This window comes from Suricata suricatta, chromosome 3, assembly GCF_006229205.1.
Source record: "Suricata suricatta isolate VVHF042 chromosome 3, meerkat_22Aug2017_6uvM2_HiC, whole genome shotgun sequence".
Taxonomy (NCBI): Eukaryota; Metazoa; Chordata; class Mammalia; order Carnivora; family Herpestidae; genus Suricata; species Suricata suricatta.
Window position 1 is genome coordinate 116,295,366 of NC_043702.1, and position 22,750 is coordinate 116,318,115.

A 22,750-nucleotide genomic window follows, 5' to 3' on the forward strand; every position below is an offset into this window, starting at 1 on the left:
CGCTCGGGCGCGGGGGCGCGGGCGCGCTCGCGGCGGGGCGGTGTCGTGCGCGCGGAGTCGCCGCGAGTGTTGCTCCGCGACTGTCCCGGAGCCGTTCGTGTTCCGCCGGAGCTCTGCACAGGTGAGCGCTTTGCGCCCGCTGCTCGGCAGCTCGGGACGGGGGCACGGGGGTCGCGGCCTCGGTTTCCTTGCGGGCTGTCGGCTCGGCGGAAATACAGCCTCAGCGGATCCAAATCGAGGACGCGTCCCTCCATTTTGGGCGCGCGGTGGCGGGGGCCTCGGGTCCCTGAGTGCGGCCGCAGCGCCGGCGGGCGGGACGGGGGATACAGTGGATGGAAGATGCGCCGGCGGGGATGAGGGAGCCTAGTGGGACGGGGACTCGGGCACGCGGGGGGACGGGAGATGCGCCAGCGGGGATAAGGGAGGCTGGCTGGCGGGACGGGGCAGCTGCCGCCGGCCCGCGGGCTCGCAGGCTCTGGAGGCGGGCTGCGCGCCCCTGCTCTGTACAGGTTGGTCCTGTGTTTTCACCGTTTCACGGCCCTAAAAAGACCTTCCAGACACGGCCCAGCGGCATCACGGGGCCTGGCCGGGCAGGGCTGCACGGGACGCCCTGGGACCCCCGGTCCTCCAGGGCGCGCGCACCTACCGCATCCACCAGGGCGAGGGGTAGTTGCACTTCGACGACAGCTCTGAGCAGGGCCCGGTGTAGACCCGCAGCGCCGGCCCCTCTTAGTTGCTGAGCGCTGTCCGGGGAGGAGGGAAAGCGTGAGCCACAGCGGTGCGGGGCCCCGATGTGCGAGGGAGGCAGGCGGTCAGCTTCCCCTTCTCTGCCAAGTCGGATCGGGTGTGGCAGGGTGAGGACCAGAGACCCTTGCACACCTGCTGTCTGCTCGGTCTGCTGTCCTGCTGTCGTGTACAGCAGCTAGCATTCGGGAGCCGGGCTGACTGCGAAGTTAGCAAGCCTGGGGGGAGTGGAGGTGCTGTGTTCAGTCAACAGGTTTTTAGTTTCCAGGCGGAAGGGAGGCCTTTCCGTGCGCCCTGATTCAGGAGGTGAGTGCGTGAAGGCAGTGAGGCCTGTGTGTCTGGTCCCCGATCTCCCCTGGGAGCTTCTACTAGAGCCCGCCTTCTGGGTCACAGGGGTGGGACAAGTGTGGGAAGCGCAGGTGCATAGACCTTGCAGGATTGGGAGCACTTGCCGATAAGGTGCTGTCCTGGGGAGTGCTGGCTGGCCCTTTCTGTCTCAGCCACCAGACCGAACTTGCTGGAAGTCCCAATTCTTCGTTGCCCTTTTTTTTTTTTTTTTTTAATTAAGTTTAGCCACCTAACCTATCTCCTATATAGCTTAATTAGTTTAACCCGCAGTATTTCACTGGGTAATAGAAAGATGCCAGCAAATGAGTGTTCAGAAAGGTGCGGTGTCTGCTCAAGGGCAGGTTTACAAATTATTTTTTAAAAGTCCCGGGACAGGGTGCCTAGAGTTCGCGAAGCGCTGTCGGAAACAGGAACGGTATCTTCACGTGGAAAGTGCCTGCCCTCTGCCCTGGCCGCCCACATCAGGGGATCAGAGACTGGGCCAGGGTCTGGTGGCGGGTCCCGGGAGGGGGAGGGGCACGGGCTAGCGTAGGAGAAGGGCACGTTTCCTTCCTCTTTCTTAGTGTCGGGAGGCTCTCCTACCCAAGTGTTGAAATAGGCCAACTTGGCTGTTGTCACCTCCTTTTTGTGCCCCTCCTCCCTCCTCTGTGCCCCGAGGTGTGCCCTGCCTCCTGCTTCCCTAGAGCCCCCCCCCCCCCCCCCCCCCCCCCCCCCCCCCCCCCCCCCCCCCCCCCCCCCCCCCCCCCCCCCCCCCCCCCCCCCCCCCCCCCCGTCCTCAGACTGGTGTGACGTCTGTGACTTCACACCCCGCCCCTAACCCTGCCCGCCCCCCATCGGAGCCTGCACTCATCCAGCGCCCTGCGATGCAGTCTTGGGCGGGTATAGGGCACTGTCCCTGGCTCCTGCGTGAGCCCGGACGACCCCCAGTCCCGGGTGTGTGCTGATGGGCCCGTCCCTCTGTCCCCTGCCCCCACTGCTGTCTTTCTAAAGAACCAAGGCCTGTGAAGTACTTTCTCAGGCAATTAACAATAAAGAAATGGGGCACTTAGGAAAGATTCTCCTCGGGGGTGGGGGTGGGGTGGGGGGGTGGGCGGGGTAATGCGACTCTTCCCCTTGAGCCCGGGAGAGCGGCGGGGCGCCCCCACAGCGCCCCTGGCGGAGCTGGCCGAGGCGGCGTGTTCATGCTCCCAGAACCCGTCGGAGTTGTTGAGTTGGGTGGGAGGAAGGTGGCGGTTTTCTGCCGCGTCAGCTGCTCAGACCAGGCCCAGCTGGTTTGGCCGGTGGCACCGAGGGCAGGGGCACTGGAGTCCCCGTGTGAACCTCCCGAGCGCTGGAGGCACCCTGCAGCCCGGGGGTTCCCTGAGGAAGGGGGACCGGCACCCCTGAGACTGTGTGTGGTTTCCAACAGCGGAGTTTCCACTGGGCTTTCTGGGGGCGGAATGAGGACATGGGCGTCTGCTGTGGGCTGAGGGGCCCCCGCCTGGCTGCGGGGGTGACAGCTGCTTGGCATGCATTTGAGACTTCAGCTCTAAGACGAAGTCTTAATGAAAGAACCCCGAATCTGGGGCCTCACCCCAAGGTGAATAGTCACGGGCTCTACCCACTGAGCCACACGCCCTCTATGGGAATTTATAAATCAGAAAACGCATCCTTTGTGGCTGTGCCTTGTTGAGTAGCAAGAAATCCGGTCGCTTGGGTGTTTTGCAAAGCACAAGCCACGTGGTACCTTTATGTCCTGCTGTGTCCTCGTATCCCCAGCAGGTGCCACAGTGGCTCCATGGCGAGGTCACCCTGGGTAGAGTGACCCCAGCGGATACACGCGCAGCAGAAACCGCGGCCTCTGGGGGTCCCAACTCTGCCACTTCTGTTGCCTGGGTTTCCTTCCCTGGGAAAACCAGTTAAGATCTGCACACTTCAGGGGTCGGACATCCGCCCCACCCGGGGCCTTCCTGCCCCTGAGATCTTGACCATTTGGGCATTTTGAGAACCTGCACGTGAGGGTTCAGTCTGTGGAAAAAAGACCCACTGCGTGTTTGTGGTGACTCCGTTGCTTCCTTTTCGACTGTTCAGCCTGGTGTTGGAAGATGCCGAGTCGGAAGTTCGCCGATGGGGAGGTGGTGCGGGGCCGCTGGCCTGGGAGCTCACTCTACTATGAAGTTGAAGTTCTGAGCCACGACCACAGCTCCCAGCTCTACATCGTGAAGTACAAGGACGGGACTGAACTTGAGTTGAAGGAGAGTGACATCAAGGTGCGTTCACAAGCTGCAGGGACGGCTGCGGTGTGGCTGAGCTTTGGGCAGTCGCTCCGGCTTCTGGCTTTGGGGCGGCTGCTTGGTTCACTCTGGGGATGTGCGGATACGCCCAGCAGCCTGTCCCCGGGAGGCTGCCACGGGTCCCCTCCTGGTGTGATGCCTTTGGCAGGGGATGTTGGTGGGCAGTGCTGGTGTGCAGGGGATACCTGGGTAGGTGCTGAGGCCGCACAGGGAGGGCAGGTGATGGAGAGTAGCAGGCCAATGGCCTGGGGTCAGAGTTGGGGGTGGGGGAGTTACCCAGAGGGTCAAGTATGTGGTGGGTGAGGGACGGGTTAACTCTCAGAAATTGAGCTTCATTCTGACATGGAGCATTTAATCAGGAGAGTGACACTGAATAGATTTGAGTGTGGCTCCGCGCTTCTCAGCCTATGTGTGAGAGCCAGGGCTTTAACTGATCTGACCGTGGTGTGGAAGTACACATGCAAAGTACCGGAAACATGGCTTATTAGACGAAGGAAAAGAGACAAAGTAAAAGGCCCCAACTTTATTGTGAGAGTCAGTACGCCTAAAATTCCTTGGTGAAAACCCTATAAAAATTTCTACACATCTCTTGTCAATTTCATTTTTTTGTTGCAGATTGATATGAAGCAGTTCTTGAACTGGTGGCCTGTGGACCAGGGGTTGGCGGAGTTCTAGAAGGAAGGGGCACATAGTAAATGGCTTCCTGGGCTGTCTGGTTTCTGTAGTGAGAGCAGCCCTAGGCCGCCCAGGAGCGGGTGGACGTGGCTGTGTTCCAATGAAACTTTATTTGTGAACACTGACATTTGAATTTCAGGGGATGCTCGTGTGTTACAAAGTTTTCATTTTCCATCTGCTCTTGTTTGCAATCATGTAAAAAGCGTCAGGCCACTCTGAGCTGCGGGTGGGAGAGGAACGGGTGGAGTGAAGTGTTGTGGAGCCTAATGCAGCCTTGTGCCCATTTTCCAGACCCTTCTGTGCGTGTTGCGCAGAGTGAAACAGTAGGGCCGAGTATCTTGCTGTTCGTCCCAACACCTGTTAACCCAGTGGGGTGCTGGGAGCCCCTTCTAGTCCTCGCTCCTGGGAAAGCGCATGCGTGCATCCTGCGTGTGTGTCCCGCATGCCACTGGCGGGGCCCGGCGGGCTCTCAGATGGCCTGATGCCCAGGGTGCTTTCAGAGCCGATGGTACCGGGTCTGTCTTGTGGTAAAACTCTGCCTTCTTGTCCTTTCCTAGCCTTTGACTTCCTTCAGGCAAAGGAAGAGCGGCTCAAGCTCCAGCTCACCATCCAGACGCCGGGGGAGTAGGTCACGGTCGCGCTCCCGATCCCCAGGCCGGCCCCCCCGGAGCTCCCGCCAATCCACTTCTGCCTCGCGCCACGCCACCGCCGACCTGAGGGAGATGAGGAAGGAGGTGCTGGAAGTGAAGCTGACCCCGCTGGTGCTGGTGGGTGCACGGGGCTCGCGCGAGGCCTCCGCCCTGGTCTGGGGTTGGGTCCCCACACGCCTCCCTCTGTGCCTGTGTCGCCCGACCACTTGCAGGTGCTAGGAGGGGTAGGAAGTGCGAGACTCTGGCTACGGTGAGAGAGGATGTCTGGCTCCCAGGGTGCTGTTTAGTACTGTGCTTCCGAAAAAGAGCTGTGTTCACGTTTGAAATGGATGTGGGTTGTAGGCCAGACTAAAGGTGCTTTATAGTTTAGAGATGTTCACGTATCAGATAACGGGACGTCACTGTGTGTGACAAAACCACACTCTTGGTCTCTCGGCGTCATTACCGTTGGTCACTTCTCTGCCCAGACTTTAGGAATTGCTTTAAAGGAATAGCTTTCTGAGCTGGAGCTCGGAGGGGTCGTTGTGGAGAGCCAGAGGCCCTGCGCTGGGCGGTCTCAGATGGTGGGCTGGATAGAGAGGGTTTTTTTTTTTTTTTGTAAGTTTATTTTGAGAGAGAGAGAATCCCAAGCATCAGTGTAGAGCCTGATATGGGGCTCGATCCCACAAACTGTGAGATCACGACCTGAGCTGAAATCAAGAGCTAGATGTTTAACTAAGCCCCCCCAGGCACCCCTAGTAATGATTTTTAAGAAAAATAATTGAATAAAGATGATCTTTTATTCTATTCACTTAATATTACCTCTTTGCTGGGTAAAATGCACACAGATTTTTAATAACCCGAAGAAACTGATGACACATGCTGTTTTGCAGCAAGATTTGTAAATTTTAAAATATTGGGAATCACGTGTTATATTTTTGTACATCATCTTTGTCGTGTCGTTTGGGTGGACCATAGTTTCCACAGATGTGACGTGATTGTTAAAAGGCCTCACTGACAGGCGTTTAGCTTCTTCCCCGTCTGAATTTTCACTGTGGTGAGCAGACATCTGATATTTCCTTCAGATAAATTTTTAAAAGCAGAGCCGCTAGGTCAAGCGGTAGGGTGCGAGTGGGGCATTCTGTACACATTGCCAAATTGCTTGCACAAGGCTTATTGCAGTGTCCAAATGGTGTGCGAATGCTCAGTTGCTCATTTTGAAAATTACTGTAATTTTTTGTTTGTTTTTGCCAATTTGATGGCCAAGGGTGTCTGCTCATCCCTCTACCGGGAGTTGCGGGCATTCCTTGTGAGCTAGAATGCTCCGTCTGCCAGCGGCTCTCCCTGCCAGGCGGCTGACTTGGGCTGCGGAGCATTGTCTGCGGGCTGCTTTCTGTCACAGTTTCATTTTTAGCATTTAGTGCTCATTATATTTTTGCAGTGTGACCTTCTTTAGTCCTGGTGACCCGAGGGCCGCAGACTGGCTGGGCTCTTCCCCAGGGAGCCCGGGATGCACCGTGGAGCCGCCACGGGAGCAAGGATGGTGTGCCATGACGGTCACGCCGCCTTGTTGCTGCAGATGCCTCAGTGTCACCTTTTACATAACTTGCCTCACGGCGTGAGCGTCCTGTCAGCTTGCAGCCGGACAGTTCCCATGGTACAGGGTCCCAGTCGTCCTCTGCCATGGGGACAGGATCATGGTGGTCCTCTGCCGCGGGGATGGGGTCACGGCCTCCTCTGCTGCAGGGACAGGGTCAGGGCCATCCTCTGCCACGGGGACAGGGTCATGGTGGTCCTCCGCCGTGGGGACAGGGAGCTGTGGAGAACGTGGTATTTGCCGAGCAGCTTGTTGGTGCTTTGGTAAACCTAAGTACTTGTGGAATGTTCTCACCGCTCAGCCTGGCTTTGACCGGAGGTAGACCTTGACACTATGTCACTGCCGTCCTTTGGTAGTGGACCTCCCGAGGACATACTTGGATTTTTAACTTGCTTTCCTCCTGTTGGTGTGTTAGTATTACAGTCAGAGACATGGATGGGAAGGAGCTCAGGGACAGATTTCAGCCCTTTGTGGTCCGAGAAGCCTTTTGCAAGCTGACCCACTTCCTCTGTGCGGTAACTTCCCCCCGCTGCCTGATGAGGGTGCAGGTTCGAGGCCAGAGAGCCACAGACCGAAGGCGGGGCTCAGTAGAAGCCACGCAGCGGGAGCCAGCAAGGAGGCAGTTGGTGGGTCATGGGCAAGGTTCCCTTGGCACCTGCTGCTTGTTAATTTCCTCTCGATTTTTCCTAACCGGTGAACAAACGAACGGAGTTTTGCCGTATCTAACTCACAGCAAATATTATTAGCGTATCTGCCGTTGAAGGATGGCGTTACAGCATTCAGTCTGATTAATGTTTAAAAGGTGAAGGATCTTGCATAGAAATCTATACTGTCCAATCCAATCATGTAAAGATTGCGAAATTTGAATCAGTTTTAATCCTTTTTTTTTAACAAGTCTGGAAATCCTTCAGAGTTGAAGCTGTGAAAATCTTTGTTGCATTGCTTGAGCTCATAACGACATTTTGACATCATGTTCTGTTTAACAAGGTCTGATGGTCATGTTCTGATGTTCTGTGTTTTTCACTCTAGAAGCCATTTGGAAATAGCATCAGCAGATACAATGGACAGCCTGAGCGCACCAAGAGGGATGGCACACCTCCCAGGAGCACTCAGGTGCGTGGCGCCCCTGTTCACCCCACCTCAGTGTTTGTCTTTGTTAAAGTGACATTCCCTCAAGCATCACGTTGAAGGGGCACCTGGGGGGCTCAGTTGGTTGAGTGCCCAACTCTTGGATTCAGCTCAGGTCATGATCTCATAGTTCATGAGTTTGAGCCTTGTGTCAGGTTCTGCGCTGACAGTGAGGAGCCTGTTTGGGATTCTTTCTCTTTCTCTCTGTCCCTCCCCTGCTCTCGTGCATGCACTCTCTCTCAAAATAAGTAAATTAAACAGAAAAAAAAAATCACATGAAAACCATAATGTTTTCTCATAATCTTTTCTAAAATTCTGTCCTTAAATTAAGGCTGAATATAATGTAACAGATTTATTTTTGTTAGTAACCAGCTCTAGTAAGATGCTGAGTTAGTTAACGGGATAGCATTAATGATAATGATTGACCGTAAATTTATTTTTATTATTTTTTTATTTTTTTAAATTTATTTTTGAGAGAGAGAGAGCATGCATGTGAGAATGAGTGTGGGGAGGGGCAGAGAGAGAGGGAGACATGGAATCCGAAGCGGGCTCTAGGCTTTGAGCTGTCAGCACAGAGCCTGATGCAGGGCTCAAACTCGTGAACCACAAGATCATGACCTGAGCTGAAGTCGGATGCTTAACCGGCTGAGCCACGCAGGCGCTCTGCTAATAATGGACTATAAGTATTTAGTATTCTTTATTTTTTAACTAGGAAAAATTCCATCTGTTAGAAGAACGTAGTTGTGTATCTACACAGTATAGCCTTCGGCCCAGAAGAGAAGAGATCAAATTGAAAGAAATGGATTCTAAGGAAGAAAACGTTGTTTCCACAAGACGACCTGTCTCACTGCAAACCTCTGAGGCCCCAGCCGTGCAGACCAGGGCCCTAGAATTTAGGGGCGTCCCTGGTAGGCCAGCTGCGCAGACCAGGGCCCTGGAGTTTGGGGGCGTCCCTGGTAGGCAGTGCCCCTGCTTGGTGTGGGGAGGGAAAGGCCTTTCCTGGGACGGATGTGAGGCGGGCAGGTCACAAGCCGGGTGGGGGCCTGGGCTCCGTGCTAGTAAGTGGGGGCAACTTGAAAGTAGTGATGATCTGTGAGCTAGTAAAAGACTCTCGGCCAGCTGGTTTAAAGTCGTGCCAGCTTAATTGCTTTGTGTTTTGTGAGCCCCGTGGGCTATCAGGTCCGTGAGGGACCATGTCCCGGGCCACCGAGCATTGGCACCTGCTACATGGGACTGTGTTTTCACTGTGACACACTTGGGGGTGTAGAGTGCTCTGCTTTTTCAAGATGAGCCTGATCCCAAGCTGTTTGCTCCCCTAGTGGGTGGATTTGGTGCCTTTTGGAGCCTGGTTTCTGGGCCCAAGATCAGCCGTTCGGGACCAGCCAGCGGCTGATGTCCTGCGCCAGCAGTCAGGGCGCTTGCCCGCTGGTGCGACAGGTGCGTCTGGGCGTCTGGGAGAGGATGTTAGTGCGCTCTTGGCGCTTCTCCAGCCTCCAGTCCCGACTCAAGTCCAAAGGGGTCTTAGAAAGGCCTACGACCTGGACTGAAACTTGAGCCTTGTCTGCAGGGGTGCTCCTCGTCATGCTGGGCCTGCCCCCCTTCCTTGTCCTGCTCCTGCTGATGGGCCGACAGCAGGAGCCTGGTCTCCGCAGCTTCCCGCCTCCGTTGCCCACCTGGCAGGACTTGTGGGAAACCAGAGTGTTCGGAGTCTACGTCCTCTGGGTTTTCCTGCAGGCTCTGCTCTACATGCTGCCGGTTGGGAAGGTGAGTTCGGGGCTGCGCGCTGGGGCCTCCCCTCCTCAGCGGGGGAGCTCCCGGGTTCCAGGGGCCTCGGTCCGTTTCTCTGTTTCTTTAAAAAGATTTTTTTGTTTATTTTCTAGAGAGAGGGGGAGACACAGAGTATGAGCAGGGGAGGGACAGAAAGAGAGAGACACAGAATCCTAAGCAGGCTCCAGGCTCTGAGCTGTCAGCACAGAGCCTGATGCAGGGCTTGAACTCTTGAACTGAGAGATCATGACCTGAGCCGAAGCTGGGTGCTCAACCGACCAAGCCCCCCACGCATCCCCACTCTTCTTTTTAATGCACTGAGTTTCTAATTTGCCTGTTTTGAAAAAAAATTTGTTGAGGAACATTTGAGTTCTCTTCAGATTTGTGCAAACGTCTTTTAAATTTGTCCTTGGTGTAAGTGTAGTTTTTTTTCTTTTTTACTAGAATGTTTTACTTGGATATATTTAAAGGAGCGGGAGATTCTCAAAGCAATAAACAATTCATTTAAAGATCTTATTCTTAGGGCATCGCAAGTTTACTGATGCCTGTAAACCAAAGGACCAGGCGCAGTGAGTCCCAGCCATGAGGGATCAGGGCCTCGGGCCGGGTGCTTTGCACTCTCTCTCACCAAAATGTCCACGGTGTGACGCCCACTTTGGTGTGAAGCTTCAGGCATTTCTTTAATGGGGTTTTTCAGCACACTCACGCCTCCAAGTTCAGTTAGGCGAGCCTACCCGAACTAGGTAATATTTAACCAAAAGCAGTTTCAAAGGTTAAAGATTTTATATACAACGTACGTTTTCATGTATTTGCCGATGGCAGCCCAACTCGGAATTTGTCGGCTACCTGTATAGATAAGGATCATTTAGGGGCCGTTCAAAATGAGCATGTGGGTTTGGCTAACCCTGTGATTTTCACCAGGTGTTGCCTTTTTCCTGGGTCCCCTTCTGTAACTAAAGAAAGGGAGAGGAGTCCAGCTTGGGACAAATGACACCGAGTTTGTGTTTTTTATACATACGTATTTTAAAGGTTGTTTTCGGTTTTGTTTTTTTTTTTATACTCTAAAAAAATTTTTTTTAGTTGTTTATTGAGAGAGAGAGGGAGAGGGAGTCCTAAACAGGGTCTGCACTGTCAGCACAGCCTGACGCGGGGCTTGAACTCGCAAACCGTGAGATCATGACCTGAGCCGAAATCAAGAGTTGGACACTTAACCCAGGCCACCCAGGTGCCTCTCATGTTGTATATTTAAAATAAATTGCAACAGGGGTGCCTGGGTGGCTCAGTCGGTTGAGCCTCCGACTTCGGCTCAGGTCAGATCTCACGTTTGTGGGTTCAAGCCCCATGTCAGGCTCTGTGCTGACAGTTAGCTCAGAGCCTGGAGCCTGCTTCCGGATCTGTGTCTCCTTCTCTCTCTGATCCTCCCCCTCTCATGCTCTGTCTCTCTCTGTATCAAAAATAAATAAAATTAAAAAAAAATAGATTGCGACATTTCTGAATAGTTATTTTGGGGAGTGAACTGTGGCTGCCATCAGGCAAATGGACGTTTTATTTTGAATCATCTGGTCGGATGCACGTGTCCATGAGTCTTATGTGGGTGTGCTGTGCGTGACTGCCGATGAAGAGACGCTCCTTGCACGTGACGTGCTCCCTGTGTCTTGGAGAGAAAGAATCACATGGAATGGTGACTGAGCGTACTCGGGGACGCATCTTTGCGTGGTGCGCGGGCTGTGCCCCGTTTTCTAAGTGCTGGGAAGTCTCTAAAGACTTTTGAGTGAGAGATGGACGAGATCATAGATGTCTTTAAGTGTGTGGAGCTGGCAGTGGCACCCGGGGTGGTGGGGGAGGGTGGCTGTTCCCACTGTCACTTGTGTGCTGTGGAGACGTTCTGGGGGTGGAGCTGCCTCACCGGAGGGTGGGTGCCATCAAGACGTCTGCCACTCGCTGCTGCCGTCCCTGCGCAGGGGCCTGGTCCTCCCTGGGCATGCTGGAATTGACAACGGTGTATGACTCGAGGCTTTTTAAAGTTTTAAGTGAAAAAAACCTTTTTCTTTTTAAGGTTGTGGAAGGAATGCCTCTTGCTGATGGAAGGAGGCTCAAGTACAGATTGAATGGTGAGTCGGTGTTTTTCATGTTCCAGTCACCCCCGCCCGTGGGAGCGGGTCTAGTTGAGCGGGTACCGTGCGGGTGCGGAGACGGCGCCCTGGGTGCTTCTCCCTGGCACACGCTTTATTTTCCTGGTACGGTTGTCACTCCTTGTGTTTGTGCTTTACTGTCGTGGGTCGCCACCATGGACTGGGAGTCCTGTTCTGGCTTCCGGGCCCCCCCCCCCCCCACTCCTGGCCTCTGGTGCCACCTGGCTGCATCCACAGTGCTCTTCCTGAGAAACTCCCCAAAGTGTCCTGCAGCTGCATCATCCCTGTCATGTCTCTGCTCAGAGAAGCCTTTTCTCTCCTTTTTAATATTCTTTTTAGTTCTTGTTTTTAATTTTAGTTTAATTGCAGGGTAGATAGCATCTGGTGTTCCGTTGGTCTCGACATGCGCTGTGGTGACTCCACCCTCACCTTCTGTCCCTGTCACCCAGTTTGTGAGCCCCCCGACAGCCCCGGGCTGGGGACGTTGGTCAGGGGTCCCTGGGGACCCCTGGTGCCGGTCAGGAGGCTGGCCTGCGGGAGGCTTGTCAGCTGTTAGCACCTGATGGGTGGTGTGGTTCTGGGCGTCCCAGGAGTGCGAGCAGGGGGAGGAGTGGGGGGTCAGTGGTGCTGCGGGAAGACTTCTTCAGGCGCGGCTGCCCTGCTCTTAGGAGACTTCTCCCTGAAGGGCTTTCCCTGTAACTGGGCTGGGTGGGCTGTCTTCCTTGTCTTGGGAATTACATCATACATTCTAATTCTTGGCCTTTTTAATCCTATCACTAAAAAAGAAGTTTATTTTTGAGAAAGAGACAGAGCATGAGTAAGGGAGAGGCAGAGAGAGAGAGAGAGAGACAGACAGAATCTGAAGCAGGCTGCAGGCTCTGAGCTGTCAGCACAGAGCTGGACACGGGGCTTGAACTCACAATCCATGAGATCATGACCTGAGCCAAAGTTGGATGCTTAACTGACTGAGCCCCATGGCACCCCGATCCTGTCACTTTTTACCTTTCTAACTGTGGACACTTTTTTCTGTGACTTACCCTGTGCCTGCTCTTTATGAAGTCCTTCTGCTGGGTCCTGAAGGGCTGCTGAGGGTCCTATGGGTGCCTTTCACGTGGCATGTATAGCATTGAACCTAGCTCGGTGCCTGACCTGCGGTTGCTACTGTCAGACATTTATGAACTTGCCGGACTTGCTGTCGTTAGAACCAGGCTGCCCGTAGCACCTGCTGGACCGAGTGAGAATGGTGGGGATCTCTGTGGGGTTCTCTATGGGCACAGATGTCCTTCTTTTCTAAGAGGTTGTGCTTTCTGTTTCTGCTGCCCCGTGAGGGCACGGCCCGCTCTGAGGGGGTGCCAAGCGGGTGGCACCCTGTGAGACCAGCTGCGTGATCCCTCTCTTTCAGATTCCAGATCCCCATCTGGTTCCTTTGGGGCCGGTGTCTCTCCATCCCCGTTCATGAGATTTTACCCCTGAAACCAGGAAGAGCCCAGGACCCTGCGAAGGGTCATACTTAAGGCACGTGTGCCCAGGGCAGGAAGCTGGTCTGCCCGCTGCTCTTTTTCTTTCAGTTTCATAGATTTTACGAGAGTAAACAAATGGTTTAAAAAGCTGAAGGAAAAGTTGAAACCATTCAGAGTTCTACCCTCAGGATGGAACCTGGCATGCATGGGCGCAGGCGGATTCTGACGATAGCCCAGAGACTGCGCTCAGGAGCCGTAGCCGCCTCTTTTCCGTTTGCTTGTTGGTGGAGTGTGACCGCTCTTGGGGGCGCTCACGCTGGGCGCACGACTTCTGCTTTGGCTCATGGCAGCGGTGGGCCGGCCACACACCAGCCTAAGTGGGGCCATGGGGTCGGGAGTTGGTCAGTGTGCGCTGGCTCCTCTGGGGGGCAGGGTCCTGGGGTCTGTGTTCCGGGAGGTGGGATGTGCCTGGCTCTTCTGGGTCTGTCGTGGATACGGAGTTTCAGGTAGAAGTATGTACACTTGGTGTGGGTCGGGCACAGCTCTGCCACTGATTTGGCCCGAGGGTTAGGATTATGTGTGTTTTGAGGTTCGTCTCTGCTGTTTAGTAGTGAATTTCTGTGCACTGCTAGCTTTGTTTCAATGAAAAGCTATATTGATCGTTCATAATGAAAAAGAATAGCATCTAAACTATTAAAATGTTTGAAAACCTGTGGTGCCCAGGGCTCAGTAGGTTAAGCATCCAACTCTTAGCTCAGGTCATGAGCTCACGGTTTTGTGGGTTCAAATCTCACATTGGGCTCTGAGCTGGGCGCAGAGCTTGCTTGGGACTGCCCTTCCCTCTGCCCCTCCCCCATTCGCCCTGTCTTTCAAAATAAATAAACTTAAAAAAAACTCGAGAATACTGTTAGACCCATATGACGGCCTGGTGTCTATATAGGAGACTGGGTGTTGCCTGCGCGTGTTCTGAGCCTGAGCTGTGCCCGTGAGCTCGGAAACTATAATGTCACAGGGTTTTGTCAGGATATACATCTGAAGAAGCCCGGGTTTCACATGCATGTTTTCCTTTTCTTTTAAGGGTTCTATGCTTTCCTCCTGACATCCGCAGCGGTGGGGACAGCTGTGTACTGGGGCGTGGACCTGCACTACGTGTACAGACACTTCCTGCAGTTCGCACTGGCCGCTGTCGCCTTCGCCCTGGGCCTGAGCGTCTACCTAGCGGTGCGGGCGTCGAGGGTGCCTCCCAGTGCCCTGGCCCCCGCCAGCTCCGGTGAGCGCCCTGTCCCCAGCTCCCAGCCTCCCAGCACCCCGTGCACCCCCAGGCTCCTAGCGCCCCCTGTGCCACCAGCCTCCTAGTACCCTGCCCCCAGCTCCCAGCCTCCCAGTGCCCCGCCCATGCCAGCTCCAGTGAGTGCCCTTAGCACCAGCTCCTGCTCCCAGTGCCCTGACCTCTAGCTCCCAGCCTCCCATTTCCCCACCCCCAGCTCACATTTTCCTCCCCCTGCCCCGCCAGCTCCGTGAGCACCCTGCCCCCCAGCTCCCAGTCTCCCAGTGCCCTGGTGCCCCACTCCCCACCCCCCCAGCTCACAGCCAGGAGGGCAGGAAGGAATACTTGGATGGAGAAAAGATGGGAAGGAAGATACACTTAAAGGGAAAAGAATTTATTTGCTATATTTCTACTTTCCTATTTGTCTCTGTTCCTTCTTCACTTGATGACAGTTCATTTTAATGACTTCTTTATTCTAGTAACTGATGTTTTAGTAACTTAGCATCGCTGTTTATGATGATTTTCTTTTTTGGTCATCCTTAAAAAACCCCAAAATAACAGATTTAAAATCAGTTGATTCTGACCTTTAAATATTCAAACATTTTAAAACCTCAGGTTGTTTATTTAAAAAAATGGTGAGTCTACATTTAAAAGAAAAGCTCCAGTTCCCTTAAGATCAGGGCACCTGGCCCGAGGGGTCTCTCTGCTTCTAGACAGGGTGGCCCCCTCCAGCCTCCTCAGTCCCACCGCAGGTGCCTGCCAGGCTCCCTGAGGCTGAATTGGGACCCTGGACAGTAGATACAGGGATTATGTTAAAGCCTCCTAATTGCTGTACTGTTTGGATAAGAACTTTTCCCTTTGCAGGAAATGCCATCTATGATTTCTTCATTGGCCGTGAATTGAATCCTCGGATCGGTACTTTTGACCTCAAATACTTTTGTGAATTGCGCCCAGGATTGATTGGATGGGTATGTCTTCTTTGTTTTTAATTCTAGTTCAGGAGTACAGATTAGTCTTAGGTTTTGGAAAGATGTTAGACAACTTAAAGTAAGTGGGGGCGGCATTTTTTGGGAACAATTACAGCTTTCCGTAAATGTGTATCTCGGGTATTTTTGTTCTCATAAGCAGAGTGCACAGGGTTGCGATGTCGTGTTCCCGGCCATTAAAGATGGAGAGTTTTATTTTGCTTGTATCAGTACGTTTATGCAGGAACACGATCATGCAGGTGGATTCACATAAGAAAAAACGCATTTCCCCTGTCTTTTAAAAGAAAAGGAACGAATTTTGACCCAATCGTAGACATGTGGGAGGGCGGTAGACACAGGGTAGACCTCGCGGTCTCCCCGTGCGCGCGTCAGGCCCTCGGGTTCCCGCTGTCCCGGTGGTAGTAGCCGAATGCGCAGGCCTGCTTTCCACTCCCGCTTCTCTGCCATCGGGCCCTCGTTCCACCGGCGGACGCAGAGCCGGCCACGGAGCTCTGGCCAGCGCGCCGGGGAGGTGACCGAGAGTCCTTCCGGAGCGCCGTTCCTTGGTTCCTGGTGTTGGTGTCACCCCTGCAGGTTGCCGCGTGGCGAGGTGACTGTCTCCCACTGTCGTTGCTAAGGGTCTGGGGAGGCACTTGAGACACGCTTGCTCCTTTTCTTGTAGGTGGTGGTGAACCTGGCGATGCTTCTGGCTGAAGTGAAGCTGCAGAAACGAGCTGCCCCATCCTTGGCGATGATTTTGGTTAACGGTTTCCAGCTCCTGTACGTGGTGGACGCTCTTTGGAACGAGGTAACTCATCGCAGGGGCAGAGGCCCTGGAGGCCCGGCGGGCTGAGTGCGGGGGTCCGACTCGGGGGCGGGGGGCGCCCGTCCACACGGCGCAGCGAGTGCTGACACAGGGTGAGTGTCCGCATCCGCTGCTCCTTGGTGTGAAGTATTTAACATCTGTGCATGTGTCCAATCCTAGAAATAAACCTTAATTTCTTAATTCCTGTGTCCAGTGAAAGTGGGCAGATAGGTCGTCATGGGGTTAGGGTCCTGCCCTGGGGACTGTCAGGAGGCAGCGTGTTCTTACATAGCAAAGGTGGCTTGCTGGTGCTTCAGAACATTCAGAGAGCTCCCGTCAGGTGCATGTGATGTGAGGTGTCCTGATAATCGGGAAAACTGGCCCAAGTAAAGCAGAGCTCCTAACACGTGGCTTTACTCACGTGTCAGGGAATTGTCGGTGTTTTTTGGGGGCGCCTAGGTGGCTCAGATGGTTTAGCGTCCAGCTTTACTCAGGTCATGAGCTCACAGTTCATGAGTTCGAGCCCGGCATCGGGCTCTGTGCTGACAGCATGGAGCCTGCAGCCTGCTTCGGATTCTGTGTCTTTCTCTCTCCCTGCCCCTCCCGTCCCCTGCTTGTGCCTGCTCTCTCTCTCTCTCTCTCTCTCAAACATAAAACATTAAAGAAAAAAAGTAATCAGTGTTTTCTAGTCCTTGAAGACTGGCTTGTGTTTTCCTAATCTTTGTTTCAACTGAACATAGTCCCTTTAAAAATAATGTATTTTACACTCACTTTATCAGTTTCCTCTTACCTATGCCTCTAGGTTTCAAGTTGTTTCCTTTCAGTTTTAAAAACAAAGTTGGGGGACTCCTGAGTGGCTCAGTTGATTAAGCGACTAATTCTTGATTTCGGCTCAGGTTGTGATCTCACAGTTCGTGAGTTTGAGCCTCTCATCGGGCTCTGCGCTGACAGCGGGGAGCCTGGTTGGGATTCTCTCTTGCCCTCTCCCTCCCTCTCTCAAAATAAACTTAAAAAAATAAAAACAGTGTTGGCGTCACCATGTCACCACGTCCCAGAGTCAGTCTTCACGACAGCGTGTTGACACGTTGAGTCAGAGGCTGGGTCAACGCGCTGGGTTGCAGGGTCGCTCAGCGTGACTTGGGAAGCGTCACGTTGCTGTTTCTTTAATCTGCTGCTTGTGCGGTCATTCAGGGCCTCTCGGGGTAAACAGCCCTCAGCAATGAGTGGCCAAGTTATGGGCTTTGTGTGCTGCAGGCCCATGGGTGCCCAGCCCAGAAGGTTCCAGGTGCAGTCAGCGGCTCCCGGGATGCGGCCACCTTCCATCTCAGGAGCCAGGGTCACTTGGCTCTTGCCCAAGCGTCACAGAGGCTTCTCTTGACACACCTTTCCCGTGGCTTTTCCGCACTTCTGGCTGCTCTTCCTTCTAGCTCGCGGTCATGTGGCCTAGTCACTGTGGCCCCAGCTGGAAAATCACCAGTTCCAGAGAGTTGGCCAAACAGTTATTTGTTTTTAAGTTCTGGAGTCGGGGGTGGTTTTTCCTGTGTGTGGTCAGTGCCCCTGCCTTCTGGACAAGGGGCTTCACTTGTTGATTTTCTCTGGCATCTGGCTGTGGTTGAGCAGCGAGTGAGGCCGCCCCAAGGGAACGGAGGACAGTAATTAGAAGTGACGCCACGTCCTTGCCTCTGTCCTGTGTGCCGGGCCACCCAGGAAATCGGGTGGCCGTCGTGGGAGCCTGTGTGCATGGGGTTGGTGCTTGAGTGTGGCCTGAGGGCCCAGTGGCAACTTTGGTTTTCTGTTCTGTTGTCTATTTGCTTGCTTTCTGGAAGAAAGTAGTCTTTGGAGTTACCACCTTTTCCTTTCACCTGGGACCTGGAGCCCTCATAGAGCCCGTGCCCTGCTTTTCCTGCATTGGCCGTGTGGCCCAGGGTCCGAGATAGTTAAGAGATTCCCTTGGGCCGGCCCCACATCTGGAGTCCGGCCTGCAGGTGTCTGGGCCCTGCGGTGATCTGGTGGCTTGTGCGCGGGCCAAACCCTGGTCCTGCGTCATCAGCGGAGGGGGAGGCAGGGGCGCTCTGTGTGGAAGGCGACGTGAGAGCCAGATCGTGATCAGAAGGGAGATGGGCGCTCGTGGGATTGGCACAGGGCAGCTGTCGCTCCTTTGGCAAACACCGAAAATGCTTACCGTGTAGCGGGCTAGCGGGCAACAGGATGAAGACATGGGGTCCCTGTCAGTGAGGACACACCACGCCCACCATGAGCCTGTGAGCAGGTGTGGCATCCAACAAGCGCCTCGTCTGGGGGCGTCAGGGGAGGCAGCTGGGGGGAGGCCGAGGTCGGAGAACAGCCTGGGCGCAGGAAGGACGCATGAGAGGCATTTCGGACACACGTCATTCCAGATTGCAGGTGAGAGGGTACTGTGAGTGGAGATGGAGGTGGCAGAGTGACCTGGTGAGGGACTTGGGCCCAGGAACCAGACCCCTCCCCGCTTGTGAAACTTCCAGCACCTGTGCCCTCCCATCACCCTGTGTCCATCTGACTGTGAACCGGTACTTTGTTTGAACAGTTGAAACAGAAGTTTTAATTCCCCAAGTGTTTTGTTGTTGAGAGAGAGAGAGAGAGAGAACGTGGGGGTGAGGGGCAGAGGGAGGGAGAGAGAGAATCCCAAGCAGGCTCCATGCTATCAGCGCAGAGCCTGATGTGGGGCTTGATCCCACGATCCTGGGATCATGACCTGAGCTGAAATCAAGAGTCAACAGACTGAGCCCCACAGGCGTCCCCTCCCTGTCCCCCAACGTTCTTAAAAATTATCTCCCCCCTTCCCAATAGGAAGCATTGTTGACAACCATGGACATCACCTATGACGGGTTTGGCTTCATGCTGGCATTTGGAGACCTCGTGTGGGTTCCCTTCGTCTACAGCTTGCAAGCCTATTACCTGGTCGGCCACCCAAATGATGTGTCATGGCTGATGGCTTCTCTGATTATTGCCCTGAAGCGTGAGTACTGATTTCCGTGTCTGTGTGTCATATACAGAGTCTTGCGCTATTGGATGTACGTATTCACAACGTGCCCTTGGTGAAGACTCCTGTCTTGCAGAGAGAACGGATGCTTCGTTCTTGGGGTGGTTTTTTTGCTGGGCACCTCGAAGAGGAGGAGGCTTGGGCCTGCCCTCAGACACGGGGTGAGGCGTGCGAGCACAGGTGGGGACCTGCCGCCCAGCACGGTTGTGTCGAAGGCAGACAGAACTTGTCTCTGGGAAAGAGCAGTCAGAGAGGACTCAGTGGAGGAGGGTGATCAGAACTGTAGTGGGTAAAGTGGGGTCAGGTGACTGGCCCGGGGATGGGGGGAAGAGGCGGGAGGGCAGCCTGGCTGGAGCCAAGGAGCATCGCGGGCGGTAATGGGCCAGTGTCTGTTAAATGGCTCCAGCAGGGACAGCGCAGGAAAAATGGTGAACTTCAGACATAGCGAGTTGCTGCTCTGGTTGGTGTCCAGGTAAAAGAGGAAGTTCAAGGCAAGAGTAAAATTCAGGTTCAGTTTCACTGTTGGTTCAGCTTCTGCTGACCAGGCCTGCGTGTCACTCAGGATGGTCCACGTAGTGTGCAGGTCAGCCACAGATGGGGCGTCGCTCCCCACAGTGCACCCCACAGGCACTGACAGGAGGGCTGATGGTCACTGGTCAGTCAGGGCCTCTTAGTCAGACATTTTGGAATCTGGATAGAAGCAGTTGGCGTTCAGGTTCTGGCCTGGACTCTGGTCCAGGTCGCGTCCATATTCTGGCCCGCGGGTGTGACAGCGGCAGCTCCGCGTCTTCATTACCGGAGCCGGAGTATCGCTCATTTGTGGGTGGCCCTGACTCAGTTTTGTGTCCACAGGTGGGTGGGAACAGTGGTGCAGTGGTGACATTTCAGGCCACTCCTCTTGACGTTCTGAGGTGGAGGGGTTTGACATGGTCTTCAAAAATGTTTACTTATGTTGAGAAAGCAGAGGAGGGGCAGAGAGACACGGGGAGACAGAGAATCCCTGACGTGGGGCTCCATCCCACAGACCGTGAGGTCATGACGTGAGTGGAGATCAAGAGTCGGACGCTTAACTGACTGAGCCTCCCAGGTGTCCCTTAATCGTTTTTAAGAAATCAAGATATTCTCCATTGGAAATTTCCTCAAAAGCACAGAAATAACTCCTAAGTGAGGTTACTGAAAGATTAAATTGTTAACATGAGATTTTAAAAACATTGCAGTTTGTGGATATATAATCTTCCGATGTGCAAATTCTCAGAAAAACTCATTCCGGAAAAATCCCACAGATCCAAAGCTCGCACGTAAGTATTGGATTATGTTTATGATATTTACGTTATGTAAGGATTTTCTGTCTAGAGATGATTATAAATGTGTTCTTATTTTCATCTAGACTTAAAAACCATTCCTACTTCCACGGGAAAGAACCTCCTGGTGTCTGGATGGTGGGGCCTTGTTCGCCACCCCAATTACCTGGGCGACCTCCTCATGGCGCTGGCGTGGTCCCTCCCCTGTGGTGAGCACGGTGGGGTCGGCCCCTGGGGGATCCTGCGGCGCGCTCTGGGGGCTGGGGCAGCGGGGACGACGTCACTCACGCTTGTGCTGTGACGCAGGTTTCCGTCACGCCCTGCCCTACTTCTACGTGGTCTACTTTGCCGTCCTGCTGGTGCACCGGGAGGCGCGCGACGAGCGCCACTGCCGCCGGCGGTACGGCCTGGCCTGGGAGCAGTACTGCCGGCAGGTGCCGCACCGCATCCTGCCCCACGTGTACTAGCGCCCCGCCCCTGCGCCCAGCCTTCCCCGTGCACAGCCCGGAGAAGATTCCAGAGCCAGTCCTCATCCCTTGCACTGACGGGATCCGAGTTTTCTTTCTGAGTCCAGACTGTGGGGCCCGGCGGTCTTCACACAGCCACGCTTGTGGTCACTCAGTCTAACACCTGACGCAGGAGCAGGCGTTGTTGGGATTTGTACTGGGAAATGGGCCGTCCTTGAAATTCTGGGAACACAAGGTGTACACGTGCACGGAGGAGAATCCCGGTGACGTCCGCGGGTCTCGAGGACTTTTCCAGCTGTGATTTTGTTTTGTCCTCGTGTTTAAGTGAGGCCAGCCACCCCATCGAGCCCCATCCACGTCTCTGAAGAGAATCTGCACCCATTGGCTTTTGAATCACATCATTCACTGGCGGTGGGGTTGACGGTGGACTCGGGTCCCGCGTCCAGTGCTCTCTGAGCAGGGACGGGGCCGTTCGCAGATGCCGACGGAGGCCCTTGGCGGTTCCCTCACCCTCAGCTTTTGCAGCCGTGCTGGAAAGTGTAAGTACATAGATTTTATGTAATATATGGGGACCACAGAGTTTTCTGTACAGTATTTTGAATGTGAAATAAGCGTTAGGACTAAGTATCTTTTTAACGAAAACATTTGCAGTATTTTAAATTAAATTAAAAATTGTGAAACCATTAGAATTCACTTAACGTTGTGTAAAAGATGCTGGTAAGGCCGAGGAAGGCTGTTTTCCTCAACCCAGGGCTGGCGGATTTCGCTTTGCTACCTCACATGCAGGTGTCTGTTTTGCCTTTATAAACTGTTGCAAATAGGGGAAAAAATTGAATATATATTTTTGGAGTAACAGCACTATTTAAACATTTTTACACAGATTGGTTTTTGAAAACTTGCCATTTCAGGCTAATATTTTTGTATGTTTTTGACTTTTTTAAGATAAAACTGGTGAGGCCATGCTGTTTGTACTGTATTCCACACGTCCCTTCTCCAAGCACTCCTGGCAGGCAAGGAGGCGCGGCGTCTTTAAAAGCCTGTTTATCCACAAATAATTTAAGGGAGGAGTCTCTTTAGTGCAGTTTTAGTTTACTTTAATAGATGTGCGTAGGGCGGCCGGCGCCGGGAAGCTCTGCTTGGTGTTGTCTGCTCATCAGTCATCCTGTGGCGGAGCAGCAGCCGTGCTGAAAGAGCGTGTTCCGAGCTCAGTCGTGCTCGGGGTCCTGACCCCGGGGGCTGACGGGAGTGGGTTTCGGACACGGATACAGCTTGTAGACGAGACACAGGGGCGTGGCCCTGGGCGCCGTGTGTGACTTTGCTGCCTTAGCGTGGTGGCGTTGGCGGCTCTGGCACCCTCGCCCTGTGGTCTTCCGGTGTGTTCGTCGTATGGACGTAAGCAAGCAGCTTTTGTTACGCTTTTCTCCTGTATCGGAAAGAGTGCCCCATCCTGTACTCGATTCGCCAGCGAAGCTTGGGGAGGAAGGAGGATATTTAAGTCTTTCTCTGGTTAAAAATGTAAAAAGAGCCTTTACCACAGTGCTGCAGTTTCTGGATATCAGCTAAGATTTGTTTTTAATTTGTTTTTGTTTTTGTTTTTCACATGTTTGGTAAGTTTTATAATGAAGTTTTTAAGTTGGAAATAAAGTTGGAAATAAAATAGATGTTGTCCTTCATGCTTCGGAGCCTCTTTCCCCTGCCTGTGACTCTGAGATCCTTGGGGCTGTTGCAGGAGCCCTCAGGTGACCCCCCCCCCCACCTGCATCGGGGCTCTCAGGCTGGAGTGCCAATTAGTGGCCATGCATTTAGTCCACGTTGTTTGAGGAAAGAGAAATGACCCAACCATTCAGGCTCCATCGCACTCCTGTGAGTTTGTCAGGGCTACGGAGGCATCGGGTAGATGGGAGTCGGACGGTGAAGCCATGAGACCACTTCTCTTCAAGGGAAGAAGTCTGCCATCGGGGGCCAGTCCTGGGCTCCACATGCGGCCAGGGAAAGTACTCCTGGGGACGCCCTCACGCCTTTCATCTTATGTGACTGTAGACAACACACCCTGCTATCTCCTAAGCAGAGACTGGCACCCGGCCAGGTCCCACCTGCTGTACCTGACATGCGCACCCCCTGGACCGCCCCCCACACTCCCCCGGCACGCACACTCCCCTGGACGCCCTCCCCC

The 22,750-nt window shown here is 54.0% G+C and overlaps 1 protein-coding gene across 3 annotated transcripts; it reads left to right on the top strand.

The window, feature by feature from the left end:
- Positions 1–20: 20 nt before the first annotated feature.
- Positions 21–22,234, top strand: LBR (lamin B receptor). 3 transcript variants are annotated; one of them, XM_029934919.1, is made up of 14 exons: positions 21–121; positions 3,163–3,341; positions 4,598–4,807; positions 7,296–7,379; positions 8,107–8,350; positions 8,962–9,158; positions 11,218–11,272; positions 13,832–14,023; positions 14,885–14,988; positions 15,668–15,793; positions 18,617–18,785; positions 20,027–20,107; positions 20,197–20,319; positions 20,417–22,234. In XM_029934919.1, exons 2-14 carry the CDS (start codon positions 3,177–3,179, stop codon positions 20,575–20,577), a joined length of 1,911 nt encoding a protein of 636 aa, XP_029790779.1. In that variant the 5' UTR covers positions 21–121; positions 3,163–3,176; the 3' UTR covers positions 20,578–22,234. The 3 variants fall into 3 exon arrangements, with proteins under 3 accessions (XP_029790779.1, XP_029790781.1, XP_029790780.1); XM_029934921.1 differs by having other exon boundaries at positions 8,107–8,302; XM_029934920.1 differs by lacking the exon at positions 21–121 and adding an exon at positions 887–1,050.
- The last annotated feature ends 516 nt before the right edge of the window (positions 22,235–22,750 follow it).

Bases quoted from the DNA above. Each gene is read 5' to 3' on its own strand.
- LBR (XM_029934919.1), top strand. From the start codon at position 3,177: ATGCCGAGTCGGAAGTTCGCCGATGGGGAGGTGGTGCGGGGCCGCTGG. The intron at 14,024-14,884 runs GTGAGCGCCCTG...TTCCCTTTGCAG, and splicing joins CCTGGCCCCCGCCAGCTCCG to GAAATGCCATCTATGATTTC. The intron at 20,320-20,416 runs GTGAGCACGGTG...GCTGTGACGCAG, and splicing joins GGCGTGGTCCCTCCCCTGTG to GTTTCCGTCACGCCCTGCCC.